The sequence below is a fragment of the Cordyceps fumosorosea genome, assembly GCF_001636725.1.
Source record: "Cordyceps fumosorosea ARSEF 2679 chromosome Unknown scaffold_13, whole genome shotgun sequence".
NCBI classification, from domain to species: domain Eukaryota; kingdom Fungi; phylum Ascomycota; class Sordariomycetes; order Hypocreales; family Cordycipitaceae; genus Cordyceps; species Cordyceps fumosorosea.
In genome coordinates, this window is record NW_017387313.1 from 807,237 (window position 1) to 824,759 (window position 17,523).

General features: G+C 59.2%; 8 protein-coding genes across 8 annotated transcripts in view; 2 read left to right on the forward strand and 6 right to left on the reverse strand.

The window, feature by feature from the left end:
* Positions 1-337, reverse strand: part of ISF_05638 (Acyl-CoA N-acyltransferase) — a gene marked incomplete at both ends in the record, with an annotated part of 852 nt that extends 515 nt beyond the window's left edge. Inside the window, one exon of the mRNA XM_018849243.1 lies at positions 10-337. Within this exon, the coding sequence (XP_018703814.1) occupies positions 10-337 (328 nt within the window). The remainder of the gene's footprint in view (positions 1-9) is intronic.
* Positions 338-1,288: 951 nt separating this feature from the next.
* On the reverse strand, positions 1,289-2,683 carry ISF_05639 (hypothetical protein; the record flags this gene model as incomplete). Its single annotated transcript, XM_018849244.1, has 4 exons — positions 1,289-1,969; positions 2,138-2,269; positions 2,325-2,432; positions 2,501-2,683. The coding sequence occupies 4 exons, from the start codon at positions 2,681-2,683 to the stop codon at positions 1,289-1,291; spliced, it is 1,104 nt and encodes a 367-aa protein (XP_018703815.1).
* A 1,532-nt stretch (positions 2,684-4,215) lies between these two features.
* ISF_05640 (Amino acid/polyamine transporter I) lies at positions 4,216-5,988 on the forward strand (the record flags this gene model as incomplete). The annotated part of the gene is made up of 4 exons (XM_018849245.1): positions 4,216-4,338; positions 4,407-4,477; positions 4,538-4,651; positions 4,722-5,988. 4 exons carry the CDS (start codon positions 4,216-4,218, stop codon positions 5,986-5,988), a joined length of 1,575 nt encoding a protein of 524 aa, XP_018703816.1.
* A 250-nt stretch (positions 5,989-6,238) lies between these two features.
* ISF_05641 (thioredoxin reductase) lies at positions 6,239-7,449 on the reverse strand (the record flags this gene model as incomplete). Its single annotated transcript, XM_018849246.1, has 4 exons — positions 6,239-7,003; positions 7,090-7,208; positions 7,277-7,339; positions 7,431-7,449. 4 exons carry the CDS (start codon positions 7,447-7,449, stop codon positions 6,239-6,241), a joined length of 966 nt encoding a protein of 321 aa, XP_018703817.1.
* Positions 7,450-8,342: 893 nt separating this feature from the next.
* ISF_05642 (Vps53-lik) lies at positions 8,343-10,989 on the reverse strand (the record flags this gene model as incomplete). Its single annotated transcript, XM_018849247.1, has 3 exons — positions 8,343-9,029; positions 9,088-10,880; positions 10,950-10,989. The coding sequence occupies 3 exons, from the start codon at positions 10,987-10,989 to the stop codon at positions 8,343-8,345; spliced, it is 2,520 nt and encodes an 839-aa protein (XP_018703818.1).
* Positions 10,990-11,443: 454 nt separating this feature from the next.
* ISF_05643 (alkaline serine protease Alp1) lies at positions 11,444-12,745 on the reverse strand (the record flags this gene model as incomplete). Its single annotated transcript, XM_018849248.1, has 2 exons — positions 11,444-12,349; positions 12,464-12,745. The coding sequence occupies 2 exons, from the start codon at positions 12,743-12,745 to the stop codon at positions 11,444-11,446; spliced, it is 1,188 nt and encodes a 395-aa protein (XP_018703819.1).
* A 2,198-nt stretch (positions 12,746-14,943) lies between these two features.
* Positions 14,944-16,760, forward strand: ISF_05644 (AMP-dependent synthetase/ligase; the record flags this gene model as incomplete). The annotated part of the gene is made up of 3 exons (XM_018849249.1): positions 14,944-15,006; positions 15,061-16,076; positions 16,187-16,760. The coding sequence occupies 3 exons, from the start codon at positions 14,944-14,946 to the stop codon at positions 16,758-16,760; spliced, it is 1,653 nt and encodes a 550-aa protein (XP_018703820.1).
* A 361-nt stretch (positions 16,761-17,121) lies between these two features.
* ISF_05645 (transcription initiation factor TFIID, 31kD subunit) lies at positions 17,122-17,418 on the reverse strand (the record flags this gene model as incomplete). The annotated part of the gene is made up of 1 exon (XM_018849250.1): positions 17,122-17,418. The coding sequence occupies one exon, from the start codon at positions 17,416-17,418 to the stop codon at positions 17,122-17,124; it is 297 nt and encodes a 98-aa protein (XP_018703821.1).
* Positions 17,419-17,523: the final 105 nt, after the last annotated feature.

A 17,523-nucleotide genomic window follows, 5' to 3' on the forward strand; every position in this document is an offset into this window, starting at 1 on the left:
GGGACGTACGGGGATCGACGGGCCAGAGCTCAAGTGCGCGGCCGCCATCGCCGAGGCGCGTCCACAGCGCGGTGCCGACAATGACGTCCTCCTCCTCCCGGCCGGTGGTGGGCGAGGAGGCTTCGCGGCGAACAGCGACGAGGAACCGATAGCGGTAGTCCCAGAAGTTGACGCGGGCGCGGCGAAGCCAGTAGAGGTACATGTCGTCCGGGTACTGGGAGCGGTGGGGATGGATGTGCTCGCCGAAGAGGTTGTCGTCCCAGAAGGCGGCGGCCATGAGGCGCGCAATCTCGGGTAGCTCCGAGTAGCGGGCGTCTCGGACGACAATTTCGGGCATGGCTGAGAGTTCTTGCTGTGATGCCTAGAGGTCGCAAGAACGATGATGAATATCGCCGAGATCAGAGAGGCGCCGCGGGCTAAGCTGCAGGCAGGGATGGGGCCGGCAGCACTTTGAGTATCCTCCCAGAGGTGCTACCGCCATGGCGCGGGCCGCCACATTATGCGTTCTTCCCCCTTGCCAATTGTGGCATCTTGATGGGAGAAGGTAGTGAGGGAGGGGGAGGGGGAGTATTTCCCGAACAGTCGTCCATTCCCGTTTGTGGTCCACAGTTGCTGTGGATTGGAAGATGGGGAGCGAAGTGGGCAGTGCCACGACCCTGCTCGACGTGGCCAGAGCAGGCAGGGACTCTCTAGCTGTTGGGCTGATTTATATGCGCCGCCAGAGGAATATTGCGGCGTCATTGTCGTGAATGTCGAGGCAGGAAGAAAAGGGGATGGTGGTGGTGAGTTCCGAGTGATACTGTAGCGGTGCGACCAGGATGGGGGGGGGGGGGGGGGAAGTAGGGGTCCTTTTTTGTTGGTGTTAGTGGGTGCAGGCGTTCAATTTCCCTCTTCCACCTTCCCACTTCCCAACGCCACGTCCGAAAGCCACATCCAGATGATGGTTGACTATTCAATTAGCAACTATGCCCTGATTCGATTTTTTTGATAGCTTAGACGTGTTGGCAACCGCGGGAGTGGCACCGAATCCCACACCGAGCGACAGTGATATCACAATTCGACTCCTGACACTAAGCTCTCCACTCCGTTTGCTCAGTTCAGCTTCCGGCTTTCAGCGACATCATTTTGGATCGAGGCATGGCTTGATAAGGGACGCTGGATTGCATCATCATGGGTTTTGGTTGTGAATCTACAGAGTTTGGCAAAGCTTGTGACGATTATCCTACCAACACCAACAAGCCCAACAAGTCATACACCTCCACCCGAAACTACGTCCCCTACTAAATAATTAGGACCGCTCTTCATACGTTATCTTCCAAGCAATCTCCTTGCTGATAATCATGTCTTGGCTACCCGTCCCGGAGTTGGCGTCATCGTCCACGTGCTCCCTGCTGCTTGTCGCATACGGCTGCGCCTCTGTCGTCTGACCAGACAGCACGCCTCCCGCTGGCCAACCGTGCGGCGACACCTGAGCAGACTGCCCGGCGTCCGATCGCCGCCTTGCCGAGATGGTCGTCGACACCACGCCTGTGTTTCCTGCCGCCGATCCCGCCGCCGCCGTCCCTTTGGAACGACTGTTGGCAAAAGACCGCAGAGCGTATGCCCCCCCCGACCCGCTCATGGTATCGTCGTACGCCAGCGGGAAGCCCATGCCAATCGAAAAGGACTTGAGAAAGTTTTTGAGGTTTGGCACCGTCGCCGAGATCAGGGACCACGAGATCATGGCCTGCTGGAAGAGTAGACTGTCGATGACGGCGAACTGCGGTTCGGCAGCCGACGGATACTGGTCAAAGTAGTGTAGGTGGACGCCGGAGAGGATGACGAGCGGCAGCCGAAAAGAGAAGGCCATGATGACTTGGAACTTGCGCGCGGCTGACATGTTGACGCTCCAGGTCAGTTCCACCATCAGCAGCCAGGCGGCAACTTCGGTGAAAATATCAACCGCTGTGATGACTGCCCAGCGCGTTTCCTATGCACACACATACAACGCACCCGGTCAGCTGATGGTTGCGGTCTCGGGACGGAAACTCCCTACCTGGCTTGGACATTGTGTGATGTTCTCCGGCGTCAATAATGTATCGGCTCGACAGTTTGCCAGGTACGCGATGCAGGATCCCACTCCCCACATTGCGCTCACAACCATCATTGCGATGCAAATCGGCCTGCTCTTGCCCGTCTTTCGGCCAATGATTCGAAGTATAAGTGCGAGGAGGGAGCATTTCGACAGACACATTGTCAGAAAGCCGAGAATCATGGCCGCCAGCGTCGACTGTGTCGCAAAGGTGTCAGTAGGTGCGTCTTGATGGCAGTAATTGTGAGCGTACTTTGGAAGACGTCCTCCACTGCTCGGACGTCGTGATGGAGTTGAACTTTCCAAGACCACCATTTCCTAGTCCCACAAAGATGGCAATGGATTGTGCGAGTTGCAAAACCTAGGAGGAAAGCTACCGTCAGATCACCCGAGTAATGACGGCCAAAACCGAGTCGGACTGCGCGTTACCGTTGCGGAAGCGATCAAGATGTCGTCTATCCCGAACATCTTGTACTTCACGTATGCCCTAGCCGTGCTGACGAGAGAGCTGTAGACGAGCGCCAGGATGGTGACAATCCACAGCTGCCCAGCATGGTCGCTAGAGGTAACCGGCGAGAAGCGCGGCCCGTCACCAAACGTTTGCACTTCCATTGTAGAGAGGCGATCGGATTCACACTGCGAGAATGAGGCACATTGCTAGGAGAGAAGGGATGCGAAGGCGGATTGATTTAGTTCAAGACGAATTCGCCCTCCGACCTCGACCAACCTCACACGAGCAGATAATCTTGGTATTCTCCGACAAGCATGATGACCACACAGCAGTGGCTACAGGGGTCTTGTTTTCCTTACGACATACTTGCAATCCGCAGAGGGTCTTCTCTCCGACACTGTGGAACAGCCAAGGCGGACCCTTGAAGAAATTTGGTGACCGGGTTGGGGGGAGAGGTTTTATGGAACCGCTGCACACCTGGATACTGCAACCTTATATCAATTCTTGTTTTTTTTTGTTTTTTTTTTCCTGGCGAAGCAAATAGCCCGAGTCGACTGTGCACTACTTGGCACTCGAGTCTGAAGACTGTTGCAGAATATCTTCGAGCACGACACGATACAGCTGAGCGACATGCAGCGCGTTGGACGAGGAAATAGGAGAAGATTCGAACCGAAGGGGCTATATGTGCAAGAGAGAGGTTATAATAAACAACCATTCATAAAGAAATAAGAGAAAGAGGGAGCCTGGGAAAATTCGGCGGCTTCGACTGCAATTGGTCAAAGACGTTGTCCGGGCCAAGACCCATGCCGGCCAACTAACGTTACGGAACGTTACCTGCCTCCACCATTGACAGGATGAAGAAGACGCCCGGCTTTATTTTTATGACTAGTTTGTTCCACCACCTCTTCTTTCGCCGTTCTAGGTCCAATATTTTGGTTTGCGAGAGATCGTGGTCTCGCGCGGCAGAGGCGGCGGGCTGCCCCTGGATTCACCTACCAGATTGAGGCTGCCTTGGGGGCTTCTTTGGACGAGCAAGCGTTGGTCAAGCTGCGAACTCGACTCTAATGGGCGAATATCAACACGTTTTCCTGGCCCCAGAAACCTCTTTCCGAGAAGCAAGCAAGTTAGAAGAGGGCCCACCAGTACGGCCCGCTGCCAAGCACGGAGTATTAAGTACACGCGGGCTATAGTCTTCATTTATATCCTTGAAGGCTCTGGGAGACCATCCCCCCCCCCTTTATTTACCTGCAGCCCGCGGACTCTTTTCTACAGCCATGGCCTTCTGATTCCTCTCGACCTATTCTTCTTTGGCGGCCCGTCCCCCCTCCACCGGTCATGAGTCGCCAAACCCCCCGACGGCATGCTCTCCCGAGAGAAAGACCCTTCCTCAATTTCGGGACCTGAAGAAATATCCGCCAGATTATTGCCATCTAATCCACGAGGAAATGGAGACGAGGGGGGGGGCATTGGGTCCGAAACTGATAGTCTGTAAAAAATGGCGTGCAGATTCGAGCCAGGCACATGGGACGCAATCTTCCCAGTTGTTGCATCGAAAAGCGGATAAGGCTTTTTGTGACAGCTTCTCTTCTTCTTCTTGTCTTCAAAATTTTTAGTTTGACCTGCTTTCCTCTTTCACCTCACATCTTCCCTGGCCCTGGCCCTACGCCGTTCGTCTTTTCATATCCCGTACAGAATGGGGACCGACGACAAAGCGTTCGATGCCGGCGGCGTCTATGCCGAGGGCGTGGATGAAAAGAATGGCAATGCGGGCGATCGCCTCGACATGTACCGCATGGGCAAGGCTCAAGAGATGAGGGTGAGGATAAGACTCTTGCTGGCTTTTGACTTGCTGGCGAAGAAAACTTGTTGCTAATGAGAGTGTAGAGGAACTTTCGCTTCCTGTCCATCCTGGGCTTTTCCATGATTCTCATGGCCTCGTGGGAGTTTAGCTTGAGGTAGGCATTCCATCTTGATATCGTTCCTTCCCCTTCGACAGTGACTAACATATTCTGCAGTGTCGCTACCATTGGTCTCATCAACGGCGGTACTGCTGGTCTCATCTGGATGTTCTTTGTCTGCTGGATGGGCTTCATGGTGGTCAACACGTCCATGGCCGAGATGGCTTCCATGTAAGCGTCCTCCGGTTCCCTCTCTACCCTCCTCCTGTCATCCAGCTAACACGGCCACTTCCGGCATCAGGGCACCCACCTCCGGCGGTCAGTACCACTGGGTGTCCGAGTTCGCGCCGCCGCAGCACCAGAAGCTCCTCAGCTACCTCATCGGATGGATGTGCGTGCTCGGGTGGCAGACGTCGTGCGCATCGTCGGCCTTCATTGCCGGCACGCAGATCCAGGGCCTTATCGTGCTCAACTGGCCCGACTCGTACGCGCCGCAGCCCTGGCACGGCACGCTGCTCGCCATCGCCGTCGCCGCCTTTTCGGTGCTCTTCAACACGCTGCTCGCGCGCAAGCTGCCCCTGATTGAAGCCCTCGTCCTCATCATCCACGTCTTTGGCTTCTTCGGCATCCTCGTCGCCCTGTGGGTGCTCTCGCCGCGCGCCGACGCCTCCGCCGTCTTCACCGAGTTCACCGACGGCGGCGGCTGGGGCAGCCTCGGCGGCTCGACGCTCGTCGGCATCCTGGCGGGCGTGCTCCCGCTGCTCGGTGCCGACGCGGCGGTGCACATGTCGGAGGAGCTGCGCGACGCGGGCCGCACGCTGCCGCGGTCCATGATGATGACGACCGTCTTCAACGGCGCGTTCGGCTGGATCATGGTCATCACGCTGTGCTTCTGCATCGGCGACCTCGAGGCCGTGCTCGCCTCGCCGACGGGCTTCCCCTTCATGGCCGTCTTCCTCAACGCCACGGGCTCCGCGCGCAGCGCCACCGCCATGTCCGTCTTCGTCGTCGCCATGACCGTCTTCGCCAACCTGACCATGGTCGCCACCGCCTCGCGGCAGGTCTTCGCCTTTGCGCGTGACCGCGCCCTGCCCTTCAGCCCCTGGCTCGCCAGCGTGCCCGTCGGCTGGGACGTGCCCATCAACGCCATCCTCGTCACCTTTGTCGTCTCCAGCCTGCTGGCGCTCATCAACATCGGCTCCGCGGTCGCCCTCAACTCCATCACCTCGCTCGCCACCACGTCCATCCTCTCGAGCTACATCGTCTCCATCGGGTGCATCGTCTGGCGGCGCGCGACGGGCAGCCCGCTGCTGCCCTCCAAGTTCAGCCTCGGCCGCTGGGGGCTCCCGATCAACATCGCGTCGGAGGCGTTCCTGGTGGTCATCTTCGTGCTGGCCTTCATGCCGCCGAACCCGAACCCGAAGGCGGCGGAGATGAACTGGAACGTGGTCATCTACGGCGGCGTCGCGCTCTTCTCCGTCGTGTACTACTTCTTCCGCGGGACGCACCAGTACGAGGGCCCGGTCGTGTACGTCCGGACCCTTCCTCCGGAGACGGTCGCGCCTTGACGCAGCGTCGCTTCTTCCTCCCATCATCCTCTCTTTTTTCAAGGTTTTCGATTCAAGCACCCGTTTTTGTACAGTTCCAATCAGGAACAAAAGCTTAGTCCATGTATCTACCTCTTCAGGCGGTATACTCCGCACATAATCTCTTTGTACTGTACTGTGTACTCTATTTCTCTAAACGTGCAAGCCACGGCCCTGTCTCGAATACCGTCCCAATTCACAGCATGCTCTTCTCCCTGCCGCTGCCATCCAGTCACTCGCCCGCCTCCAGCTCCGACAGGTAGTGCTCCGCCTCGAGCGCCGCCATGCACCCCGTGCCCGCGCTCGTGATCGCCTGGCGGTACCTTTTGTCCTGCACGTCGCCCGCCGCGAACACGCCCGGCACGCTCGTCAGCGTCGTCCCCGCCTTGGTCACCACGTAGCCCTCCCCGTCCATCTCCAGCTGGCCCTTGACCAGCGCCGTCGCGGGATCGTGCCCGATGGCGTAGAACAGCCCGTTGCCCTCCAGCACCTCCTCCCCGCCCGTCACGTTGTCCTTGACGACGATGTGGGACATGAGCCCGTCCTCGCCGCCGCGGATCTCCGTCGCGGAGGCGCTGAAGCGCACCGTCACCTTGGGGTGGGCGAGCAGCCGCTTGGCCATGGTCTTGCTGGCGCGCAGCTGGTCGCGGCGGACGAGCACGGTGACGTGGCTGCCGTACTTGGTCAGGAAGGTGGCCTCCTCGGCGGCGGAGTCGCCGCCGCCGATGACGAAGAGGGGCTTGTTGCGGAAGATGGGGACGGCGCCGTCGCAGACGGCGCAGGCGGAGATGCCGTTCTGCCAGTACTTGTCCTCGCCGGGGAGGCCCATGCGGCGGGCGGAGGCGCCGGTGGCGACGATGACGGCGTCGGTGGTGTGCGTCTCGTCGGGGGCGAACTCGGTGCTGTACTTGAAGGGTCGCGAGGAGAGGTCCAGCTTGGTGACGGTGTCGGTGACGATCTCGGTGCCGAAGCGCTCAGACTGCGCGCGCATGTTGTCCTGAAAGAAGGAGGAGAGGCTTTGTTAGAATGCTCGCCTTGCGCGACTGGGCCGTTTTCTCTTTCGCATGGAACGCCTTAACATACCATCAACTCCTGGCCCATGACGCCCTTGGGGAAGCCGGGGAAGTTCTCGACGTCGGTCGTGGTGGTGAGCTGGCCGCCGGCGGCGGTGCCGTTGGCCATGAAGCCTTCGTAGAGGACGGCTGGGAAATGTCTCTGTCAGTTGTGCTGTCCACCCGCGGGATTCCACTTTGCAATCGACGAGACTCACGCTTCAGCTCTGCTCTGGCGAGGTAGATGGCGGCCGTGTGGGCGGCCGGGCCCGATCCGATGACTGGACAGGCAGCGTTAGCTTAGATCGTGTCCTCGTCCCCTCGAAAAGACCACCAGCAATGGCTGGTCCCGGGAATTCGCAAGAAACGTACTGACAACCTTGCTGTGCATGGCTCTTGTTCCCAGCTCGGCTGGCTTCGACGCGGCTTGGGGGTACTTGGTGGTCGCGGCTGCGACTGTGGCGACGGCGGCGAGAGAAAATCCGGCGCTGGAGCGTAGCGGCCGTCGAAAAGCAGAGGCAAACAGTTTGGCGGTTGTTTGCGATACACGCCGGAGTGGAGGGAGAGGAAGGAAGAAGGAGAAAAGAGAGGGACTTTATGGGGAATCGCGGGCTGTGTGGTGAGTGGTGGGCTGCTGCGCGTGAGTGAGTGAGTGCGTGAGTGCGTGAGTTTGTTGACTAATTCAAGTTTTGGTGCCTCCGAGCTCGAGCGAGGGGGAGGAGGGGTGGTGGGGCAGAGAGAGAGCTTGATGTCCTGAGGATGAATGAAAGTCGAGGAATAAAGAAGAAGACGATATGAATAAAATGAAAGTGATTGTTTTTACAGGCATTTTGATTTGGAAAAATTCACGGTGGGAATCGGTTCATTTGTCACCCTTTTGCGTTGGCTGGCTGCTGAATAACGCCACTGCAGACAGACAGACAGACAGACAGAGAGACAAAGCTTGCTGCCTGTAAATCGAGTTGACAAATCTTTCAAAACTAGTGCCATCGCCTGCCTTGCATAATCAATATACAATCAATTTCTAGTAATATACATTCTTTCTTTATTTATTGATCCTTCTCAGGTGTAGAGTCTGTACACGCCCGTTTCCCCATCTGCCGTGTTGTCCGTGATGGTACCACGCCACCCTCCATCAATGACCAAGACACCAACATCAACTCGGATCGCCGACTGCCGACCGGGGTCCTGCGCGTAGCCATGTCCATGCAACAACCCAGCTTGCCGACGTCATCTTCGCCGAGCGGCACCCACACTCGAACCCAGCCCACCATGACGGACCGCTCATCGCTGCTCCCCCTCGGCGCCGAGGCTGCCGTCCCGCTTTCCGAACCGCGCGCCCAGGCCGCCAATGTCCCTTCGGAAAAACTTGCCAAAGTTGCGCAAGTTCTCGTTGATCGTCGCCTTGTCCGCACCGACGCCGACGCCGCCGGGCATCCCGGCCGCGCTCGCCGTGCCAATGTCCCGCGCCGCGCTCAGCAGCTTCTCGCCCAGCGAGCCCGCGTCAAAGGCACCCCGCGCCGCGGTGCCCGTCAGCACCGACGCCGCGCCCGCCGCCGCGGTGGCGGTACTGCTGCTGCCGCCGAGACCCGATGTCGTCGTGGTCGCCATGAGCGGCGTCAGCAGCGGCGAGCTCGCCACCAGCTTGTCGTGGCCCCCGCTGCCCTCGCGGTGGATGCCGAACAGCTCCATCAGGTGCGCGTGGTCTTGCTTGCGCACGCCCTTGAGCTCCAGGATCTTGCGGAAGTTGGTGTCCGACTTGTCGCCGATGTGGATGAGGTACGCCTGCACGAGACCCTCGGGCGGCGACGGCCGGATCTGCAGCGTCTTGAGCAGCGGGTCGACACGACCCATGGATTGCTCGACTCTCCGGACGAAGCCGGCCGGCGGTGGTTGAGGCGTCGGTGATGGGTTGTGCTGAAGAATCAGGGTGCCGAAAGACTTTGTAAGTGCATACTTGTCCACCAGCATCTGCCACCACTGTTAGTCTTGCATGTAAAAGAAATTCGGGGAGGAATAAGCGACATACCTGCTGAGCACCGATCTCTGATATTGGCCGGCATTGCACAATTTGGTTAATGTAGCTTGTTGCCAAGTGCTCGACAAGATTATCACAAAAGGCCCTGGCATACTGTTGCTTGCCCACCACGGCCAGAATCTCCTGCGTCTTGTCGTTGACGTGCTTCACAAGCTCGCCGACGTATGAGCTCTGATCGCCCGCGGTCTCCATCGTGCTCCAGTTCGTGTTCTTCATCTCTCGCCAGACGCCCTCGCAGTGCTGCTCCACGATCCGCACCAGCGCCAATACCGAGGCGCTGGCCACGCCAAGGAAGGCGTCGGACTGGGATGACAGGTCGACCCTGCCGACGAGGTCCGGGTCTATGCGCTTCTTGATATTCTCCTCCAGCTGGTTTGTGTTTGCGTGCCAAAAGTCGGCCGTGTTGAGCACCAGGATGCAGTCCTGCATCGCGGGTAGTGTTTGGCCGGAGGCTTGGAGCTTGTGTAGCAAGACTTGCTGCGCGTACTCGTCGAGATACTTTGCGAGTATCTTTGATAGGTCGAGTAGCCGTTCCGCAGTCGACAGCTTTGCGCATTGTGATAGGGTGAGCTTGTAAAAGTGAAACAGCTCAATGGCGGACTGCATCACCGCTTGCGGCGAGAATTCGTCGTCGGGCGGTATTGACGGCTGATTCCTGTACTTTGGCATCATTGCAGCAAGTTGCCTGTCTTGTGAGTCAACCCATAGGCTGAGGTACGGCTCAAACGCAACCGAGATGAGTCCGTTGAATGAATACGTCTTTTCCTCCGCAGAGCTCAACGTGTCGATGCTCGCTCGCGGCTCGTTGGAGAAGCGCCTCTCCAGGCTCTGCTCAAAGTCGAGCGTCTCCTGCAGGCAGGACAAGAGCAGATTCACGTCAATCTTGGCGCCGTCGGTGCGCCGCATGCTGCGCTCCAGGATGCCCCTGAAGTCGTCGCGCGTTCCTTCGCAGAACGCGGTGGCCAGGACCTCGCTGACGCGCCAGTGCGGCGGGAAGATGGCCGCGTGCTCCTCCTCGTGCGCCTTGACCGTGCGCCGGAACCACGCGTACCTCCGGCCGATGTTGTCCAGGCTGCCCGCCTCGTCGTTGCCGCGGAACACCTGGCGGTACTCGCGCAGCTCCGTGTTGACGTACCACGTCACCAGGCGGGCGCGCGCCGCGTCCCCCAGCGCGTCCATGACCAGACACGCCTCGGCCAGCGTCCCCCGCCGCGCCGCGACCTCGCCCTTGGCAAAGGCCATCTCAAAGTCCTCGCACACCTGCTCGAGCAGCCCCCGCTGCAGCTCGGCGACCTCGCGGCTCAGCGCGGCGATCTGCTCGATGCTGCGGTAGCTGCCAAAGTGGCGCATGAGCTGCAGCACCGCCTGCAGCAGGCCCGCGCAGTCGCGGTACTGGCGCGCGCGCGCGAGCCCGCGCAGCTGCTCGTACGCCGTCGTCAGCATCTGCAGCCGCTTCAGCGCCGTCATGCTCAGCGTCAGGTTCTTCTTGGTGCCGTCCAGCCGCTTGATGTCCGCCGTCATCGAGGTGATGCTCGCCTCCGTCTCCATGGCCCGCGACCGCACCGTCTCGACCTTGCGGAACAGCTGCCCGAGCTCCGCCTGCGCCGACCGCATCCGCTCCAGGCTCGAGTCGGGTCGGTACGCCTGCGCGGCCTCGAGGGCGCCGATCTCGGCGGCGAGGTCATCCTGGTGCGACCGGAGCGTCTGCGAGACGCGGTTGACGGACGATACCGAGGCCGGGTTCGCGAAGAGCAGGTTGAGGTGGTCGATGGGGTCGTAGTCGACTGTCCGTTCACCCAGTGGCGCAGTTAGCTAACAAAACGGTGCCTTCCGCTGAAGCGAATTCGACATACCTGAGTCAAGTGACGATGGGTTCGTCAGCGCCGCGCTCATATTGCTGCGGCTCTCTGGCGATCAATGTTGCCACCTGTCCCTTGCCTTGCGATGACAGTTCTTGGAGAGAGCATGGACTCGGCTAGGATGCCTTTGCCAAGTAGTAAAAGTGGGGCAACAATGACGACCTCTAATAAATGAATTGCCGTCGACAATATAGAACGGATTAACTACTAAAGCAATCATTCTGAAAGAAAAAAATAAACTTTGTGTAAGTGAGGGAGATATGTATGTAAAGGATTCTGGTTCATCAAAGTATGCTTTATTATGCTACGCCCGAGTGCGTGTCTGATACATGTGTGTCCATTCTCAGCAAGCAACTACGAGGATGAGCTGATGATATAGATGCAGTCAATAATGGCCGAAGAAAAAATATAATTATTTATTCATAAATTCATACATGTCTTTCCGTTATATACTAAGGATAATCCTCCACATAATTTGGTCCTCTGCCTTACTGGTTACCGTTGTAGGACAGCAGGTTGACGGTGCTGCCGACATTGCCGGTGACCTTGTTCTGGGTGCCGAGCTGCTTGATGCGGGAGGTGATGGCGGCCGGGGTGTCGAGGTTCTCCAGGACGGCCAGGTAGATGGCCAGGCCGGCGATGTGCGGGGAGGCCATCGAGGTGCCGGTGATGGTGTTGGTGGCCGTGGTCGAGCCGATCCAGGTGGAGAGGACGTCCTCGCCGGGGGCGTAGATGTCGACGGGGGTGCCGTAGTTGGAGCCCTGCTGCGAGTTCCAGACCCAGCGCGCCCAGTTGGCGTTGACGGCGGCGACGGTAATGGCCTGGGGGGCGCGGGCGGGGGAGACGTTGTTGCTGTCCTGGTTCTCGTTGCCGGCGGCGACGACGCTGAGGACGCCCTGGTTGTAGGCGCTGGCGACGGCGCGGTCAAAGGCGGTCGAGACGGGTCCGCCGAGGGACAGGTTGATGACGGAGCGGGTCTGGCGGCGCTTGGCGACGATGTCGTTGACGGCCCAGTTGTAGCCGTCGAGGATGACGGAGGTGTCGGCGGTGCGGCCGCTGAAGACCTTGACGGAGACGATGTTGGCCTTCTTGGCGACGCCGTACGACTTGGAGGCGATGGTGCCCGAGACGTGGGTGCCGTGGCCGAGGGTGTCGACGTCCTGGCCGCCGGCGGCGTTGTAGCCCCGGGTGGCGCGGCCCTCAAACTCGACGTGGTCGATGTTGACGCCAGAGTCGACGACGTAGGCGTAGGCGCCCTGGCCGGCGCTGCTGTCGTAGATGTAGTTGCTGGCGCCGGACTGGCGGTGCGAGATGGTGGACAGGCCGTGGGGGACGTTGGACTGCGTGGTCAGGGCATACAGAGTCCAGGTCTGGTCCAGCTCGACAGCCTCAACCTATAACGTAGCGAGTCAGCGTTGGGAGTGATTGCATATTGGGCGTCATTGCGTGTTGGGAGTGATTGAATATTGGGAGGCCCTGCATATTGGGGGCGTAAGTCTCAGACATACCTCGGGGTTGTTGCGAATCTCCTCAATGGTGGCAGTGTCAAAGTTGCCAGCGTAGCCGTTGAAGTTGCCAATCTCGTAGGTCTTCTCGACACCGTTGAGGTTGAGGTCACGGCGGCCGATGCTACGGGCGTGGACATCGTTCACCCACTGCAAGTGCGCGGCGGCCTTGCTGGAGGTGACGGTGTCCTTGAGGGTGATGATGTACTTGCCGCCAGAGGGAGCAGGGGCAGCAGCACCAAGGGCCGCAAGGAAGAGAGCGGCGAAGCTTTTGAAGCCGACCATTGTGACAGTTGTCTTTTTGAAAAGAGAAGTGAAGAAGAGGGATGGATGGATGGATGGATGGATGAGCAAGTTGAGTGATGATGTCGAATGCTCGGAAGACGGTCTGGTCGAGGGGTATTTATGTTGGACAAGAACCGCTGAGCATCACCATTGTCGTTGTGTCATTTGTCATAGCCTTTACATTCGCCATTTTCCCTCGAAACTGCTCATCCTTTACCTTCCTATTTGACGCAAGAAGCTGAACGTGATCATGCCGTGCTCACGGCAGTGAAGCGGCGAACGGACAATGGACAATGGAATGGCTCTGATGCCAAGACCAGCGAGCACGCTTGCCAGTCGACGAGGTAGGAAGGTATATCGAACCAGCAGATAAAACTCTACCTGGATAACCCCCCCTTCCGCCGGCACAACACCACCGAGGTTGGTTGGTGACTGGGAAATGACAGTGTAACCCGGACACTTCCGCCAAGCCACCAGTCAGCAGCAAGAGCGTCGGTCGGGTTGCAGCGACTGGCTAGCTGTCAAGAATCAACTGCCCAATCGGGCATGATGGCGGAATGCCAGTGTCACAGGCTTACTGGAGGACCTTTTGAAGGGGGTCCTCTAAAAAGGGTTGTCCAAGAATAAGCATAGATCTTGGCGCACCAGCTGCCAGTGCTAGCTAGTGTTGCTGATCGGCGTCCCAATCACAGCGTCGACGGGCTTCGCTGCCCGCAAATGGCAAACCACCGGGTAGTCGTGAATCTCGACGCTATCGAATGTTATCTCGGAGCTAAAAGGGACCTCGAGCGGAGTGGCACTCGCGCCATTCTCGCACCTTCTTTGTCCATCTGCACACAGCTTCCTATTGTAGCAAAGGATCACGGCCCCTCCTCAATGCTCATTGGTATGCGCCCCTCCCCCCGAAATGGCGCGTTGGGTCTGGGGCAGCGCCACCGCATCTTGGAGGACGGGTAGGCGGGCAGCCATCCATCTCCTTGGCTCAGCCAGAGCGTCGGCGGCGTTGACGGGAGAACCTCGAGAGCTGATTCCGAGTCTACGGCAACTAGTTTGATGTTGGCTGGCGGTCTTGGTTGGATTCGACGAGAGGTTGACAAACGCCTTCTCGTGACAGTTTTCGCGCGGCGTGGTTTATGCCCTCCAGAATCGTCCGGCGAACGCCGCGGGTAAGCGCTCGACCAATTCTGTACTTCGCAAGATCCACGATGTTGGGGCAAGGTCCAAGGCGCAAGGAGGACAAGGACAGGGTGGGCAAGGTTATATCCGAAACTGACTAGCAAGACCATTGGCGACACCTTGTCCCTTGTCCGGGGACGGAGCCGGATTAGGTAGTCCTCCGTTTGCCATCGAGGTTACCCGGCAGTGTGCTGAGTGTTGTTTCTAGTAGAAAGAAAATCCCGGCCGCCGCTCGGGAAATCACCGTGGCCACCACGGCTCATTATCTACCTTCCTGCTGGCACAGTCCACGGACACAATACAGCCCACCCCAGTTTTGCCCACTGCCATGTTGCAGATCACAGTACTGCATCCATCGCCTAGAAAAATTTCCGCCACTCATCAGGCCCACCCATCGGAACTTGGCGTCATGCTATGTTAACCCAGGTAACTTTACTTGTGAGTTCTATTGCTGGGATCTGATAATGCAACAGATTAATATTTTCTCCTATAGCTCCCTTGAATTTTGGTGGTTCGATTTGACTCTATCTTGAATAATTCCTCCCGCGAGATCAAGTCATTTTCCTTCCCAGAGCCTTACAGCGCCAAGTTCACAGTGGCGTCGGGCGGGGTACGGCATCGAGCCCGAAAAGCCGGCTTCTATAAATAAGGCCGATATCTTGGCTCAACACCAAAGACGCAACAACAGCCAAAATTCTTCATAGCAATAAATTAACAAATAACAAATAATACTCATGACAGCTTCATATACTGTCTAGTGCTTTTCTATAATGTCGCTGCCCTCATGTCCTCTTTCGCGTTTGTATGCCTACCTGGGAAACTCGTACTAATAAAACATGTCGATCTCGCGCCGCGGACTTAGATGGCTGCCTGCTGACCTGGACCGGGCTTAGCTGGCAGCCTGATGACTTGGACCAGGCTTTCGCGTTATTATAAAAGTCACAGTGATTCCTTCTTGTTGATGGATAATTATGATCATCATACATGCTGGCGCACTCGTCAGATCACTCGAGCCCACTGCGATGGATTACACGACACGAATCCTTTCCCCCAGCCCGGACGATGAGCTCGCGGACCTCCCTCCGGTATGCAGTGCAACTAAGCCTCGCTTGATCTCAGCCGTGCTAAGATGACACCAGATCTTGATCGACGCGGAACGTCCGGACCGCTCCCTCTCACGCCGCGAGTACGTCTCCGCCGTGAAGCGCATCGCCGTCGGCCTCGCGCGCCACGGCCTCACCGACCAGGACGCCGTCGGCCTCCTCAGCGAGAACGACATCTACTACTACGTCCTCGGCGACGGCGTCGTCGCCGGCGGTGGCATCTTCTCCGGCATCCCGACCTTTGTCAAGCAGGCGGAGCTGGCCACCGCCATCCGCGCCGCGGGGCTCAAGTGGCTCTTCGTCGCGCCCGAGTTCTTGGACCTCGCCCTCGCAACGGTCCGGGAAGCGGGCCTGCCGCCCAGCACAGTCCTCGTCTTTGACCCCCCGGGTCTGGAGCCCTACGCGGGCGGCGTGCAGGCCAGCCTGAGCGCCATCATGGACGTCGGCACGGAGGCGGAGCACGCCTTCCGCAACGTCAACGAAGGCGGGGACCCGGCCGCGCGCGAGGCGTTCCGCTTCTTCACAAGCGGCACGACTGGCGCGGTCAAGGCAGCCGTCATCACCCACCAGGTCGCGATCGCGAGGGCCGACCTCATCGCCGCCATGCCGCCGCCCACCGCGCACTTCCTGCTGGTCATTGGCATGTTCCACGTCAGCGGCGCCATGTATCACACGCGCGCCAGCCTGGGCGGCGGCAGCGGCTTTTCCACGTACATCTCCAGGGCCCGGGAGGCGGCGGCCGTTATTGATCGGATCCAGTCGCTGGGCATCGGCACTACCATGCTGACGCCGCCGCTCCTGGAGGCGATGGCGGCCGCGCTTGGGGCGGGACCGGAGGAGCGGCGGCGCGTGGCCTCGCTGCGGCAGGTGTTCTTCGCGGGGGCGCTCTGCCGCCAGCAAGTCGTCGATAACATCCGGAAGATGCTCCCTGCCGACGCCGTGGTGCTGACTGGCTACGGCGCGACTGAATTGCCTGGAATTTCTGGCGTTGCCATCACCGACGATTGGGTCACCGGCTGCGTCGGCCAAGCCCTGCCGTCTACAACCATCAAGTGGGTTATATACCATATCATTCTTGGCACACGCGAAAATTACGCGCCAAAAAAAATATGTCTAGTGGGGAATGCCCGCGACTGTGCTAACGAGATGCCGATGAAAACAGGATCGTGGACCCCGACACTCTGCAGGAGGTGCCGCCCGGCGCCCCCGGCGAGGTCTGCGTCCGCAACGCGGCCACCTTTACCCGATACCACGACAGCCCGGAAGCTACCGCCACCGCCTTCCTTCCCAGCTCCACCGAGCCGGGTCGGTGGTTCCGCACCGGCGACAAGGGCGCCGCGGACCCGGCGACGGGCGCGCTGACGCTGCTGGGCCGCTTCAAGGAGATCTTCAAGGTGCGGTACGAGGAGGTGGCGCCGGCCGAGGTGGAGGGCGTGCTGCTGCAGAACGCGGCCATCGCGGACGCGCGCGTGACCTCGACGCCGGCCCGCGACGACAGCAAGGACAACGAGTGCCTGGCGTACGTGGTGCGGAGCGCGGCGGGCGCGGCGCTGACGGCGCAGGAGGTGGTCGTCTTCGTGGCGGCAAGGCTGGCGGCGCACAAGGCACCGACGGGAGGGGTGCTCTTCTGCGAGGAGATCCCGCGCGGGGCGATGGGGAAGGCGGTCAAGAGCGAGCTGGACAAGGTGGTGCCGCTGCCGGGCTCGGCGCGGGATCTGGTGATTCCTGCTCACTAAAGGTTGTTGAGGAGTGGTCAGCGAAGAGGAACCAGAGAGACATCGAGTGCAAGAGGCTTGAAGATGCTACCCACAGACCAAGATATTTAAGCGCGATTTTGACCGAAATTCGCATAGATTTTTCGAACAACCTTTGATGGCGTGCTGCGCGTGTACGCAATCGCGGACGCTGTCTACCGGGAAAGTAGACGGTGTACTTATAGCGGAATTTTGATGCGAGAAAATAAAATTCATTTTGTCTGCCCAGATCCTGTGGTGCAGTAGTAACTCCAAAGAACGCCGTTCCATTTCCAACCGCCGATTCGTTGACGGCGGTACAAAGCAAATATTTTGGGTATTCCCCCTCAAGGACTAGTTACAACTATTCAGCCATCTCTTCGTCGACGTCGTCGCCAAACATGTCCTCTACGGTGCCGCCCTCAACGCCGTCGCCGCCGACATCCTCTGGCGCCGGGCCCTGGATGCCCTCCATCGCATCGCCGACGGCCCCCGCGGCATCGGGCACCTCCTCGTCATCGTCGACCTCGTCCCAGGCGTCCTGCAGGCCCCAGCTCGTGCCACTGAGCACGAAGCGCTCGCTCGGCAGCCGCACACCCCACTCGTGCGGCACGACGCGCGGCAGGGCGACCTTGTTGCGCTCTCGCGCCAGCTCCTGCATGTACTCTTTGCCGATGCCGCCGCCCGCGCTGGCGCCCCCGCGGAACTGGTACCCGAGGCGCGCGGCGACGGCGAGCTTGATGGCGTTGGCGGAGACGGCGGCGTC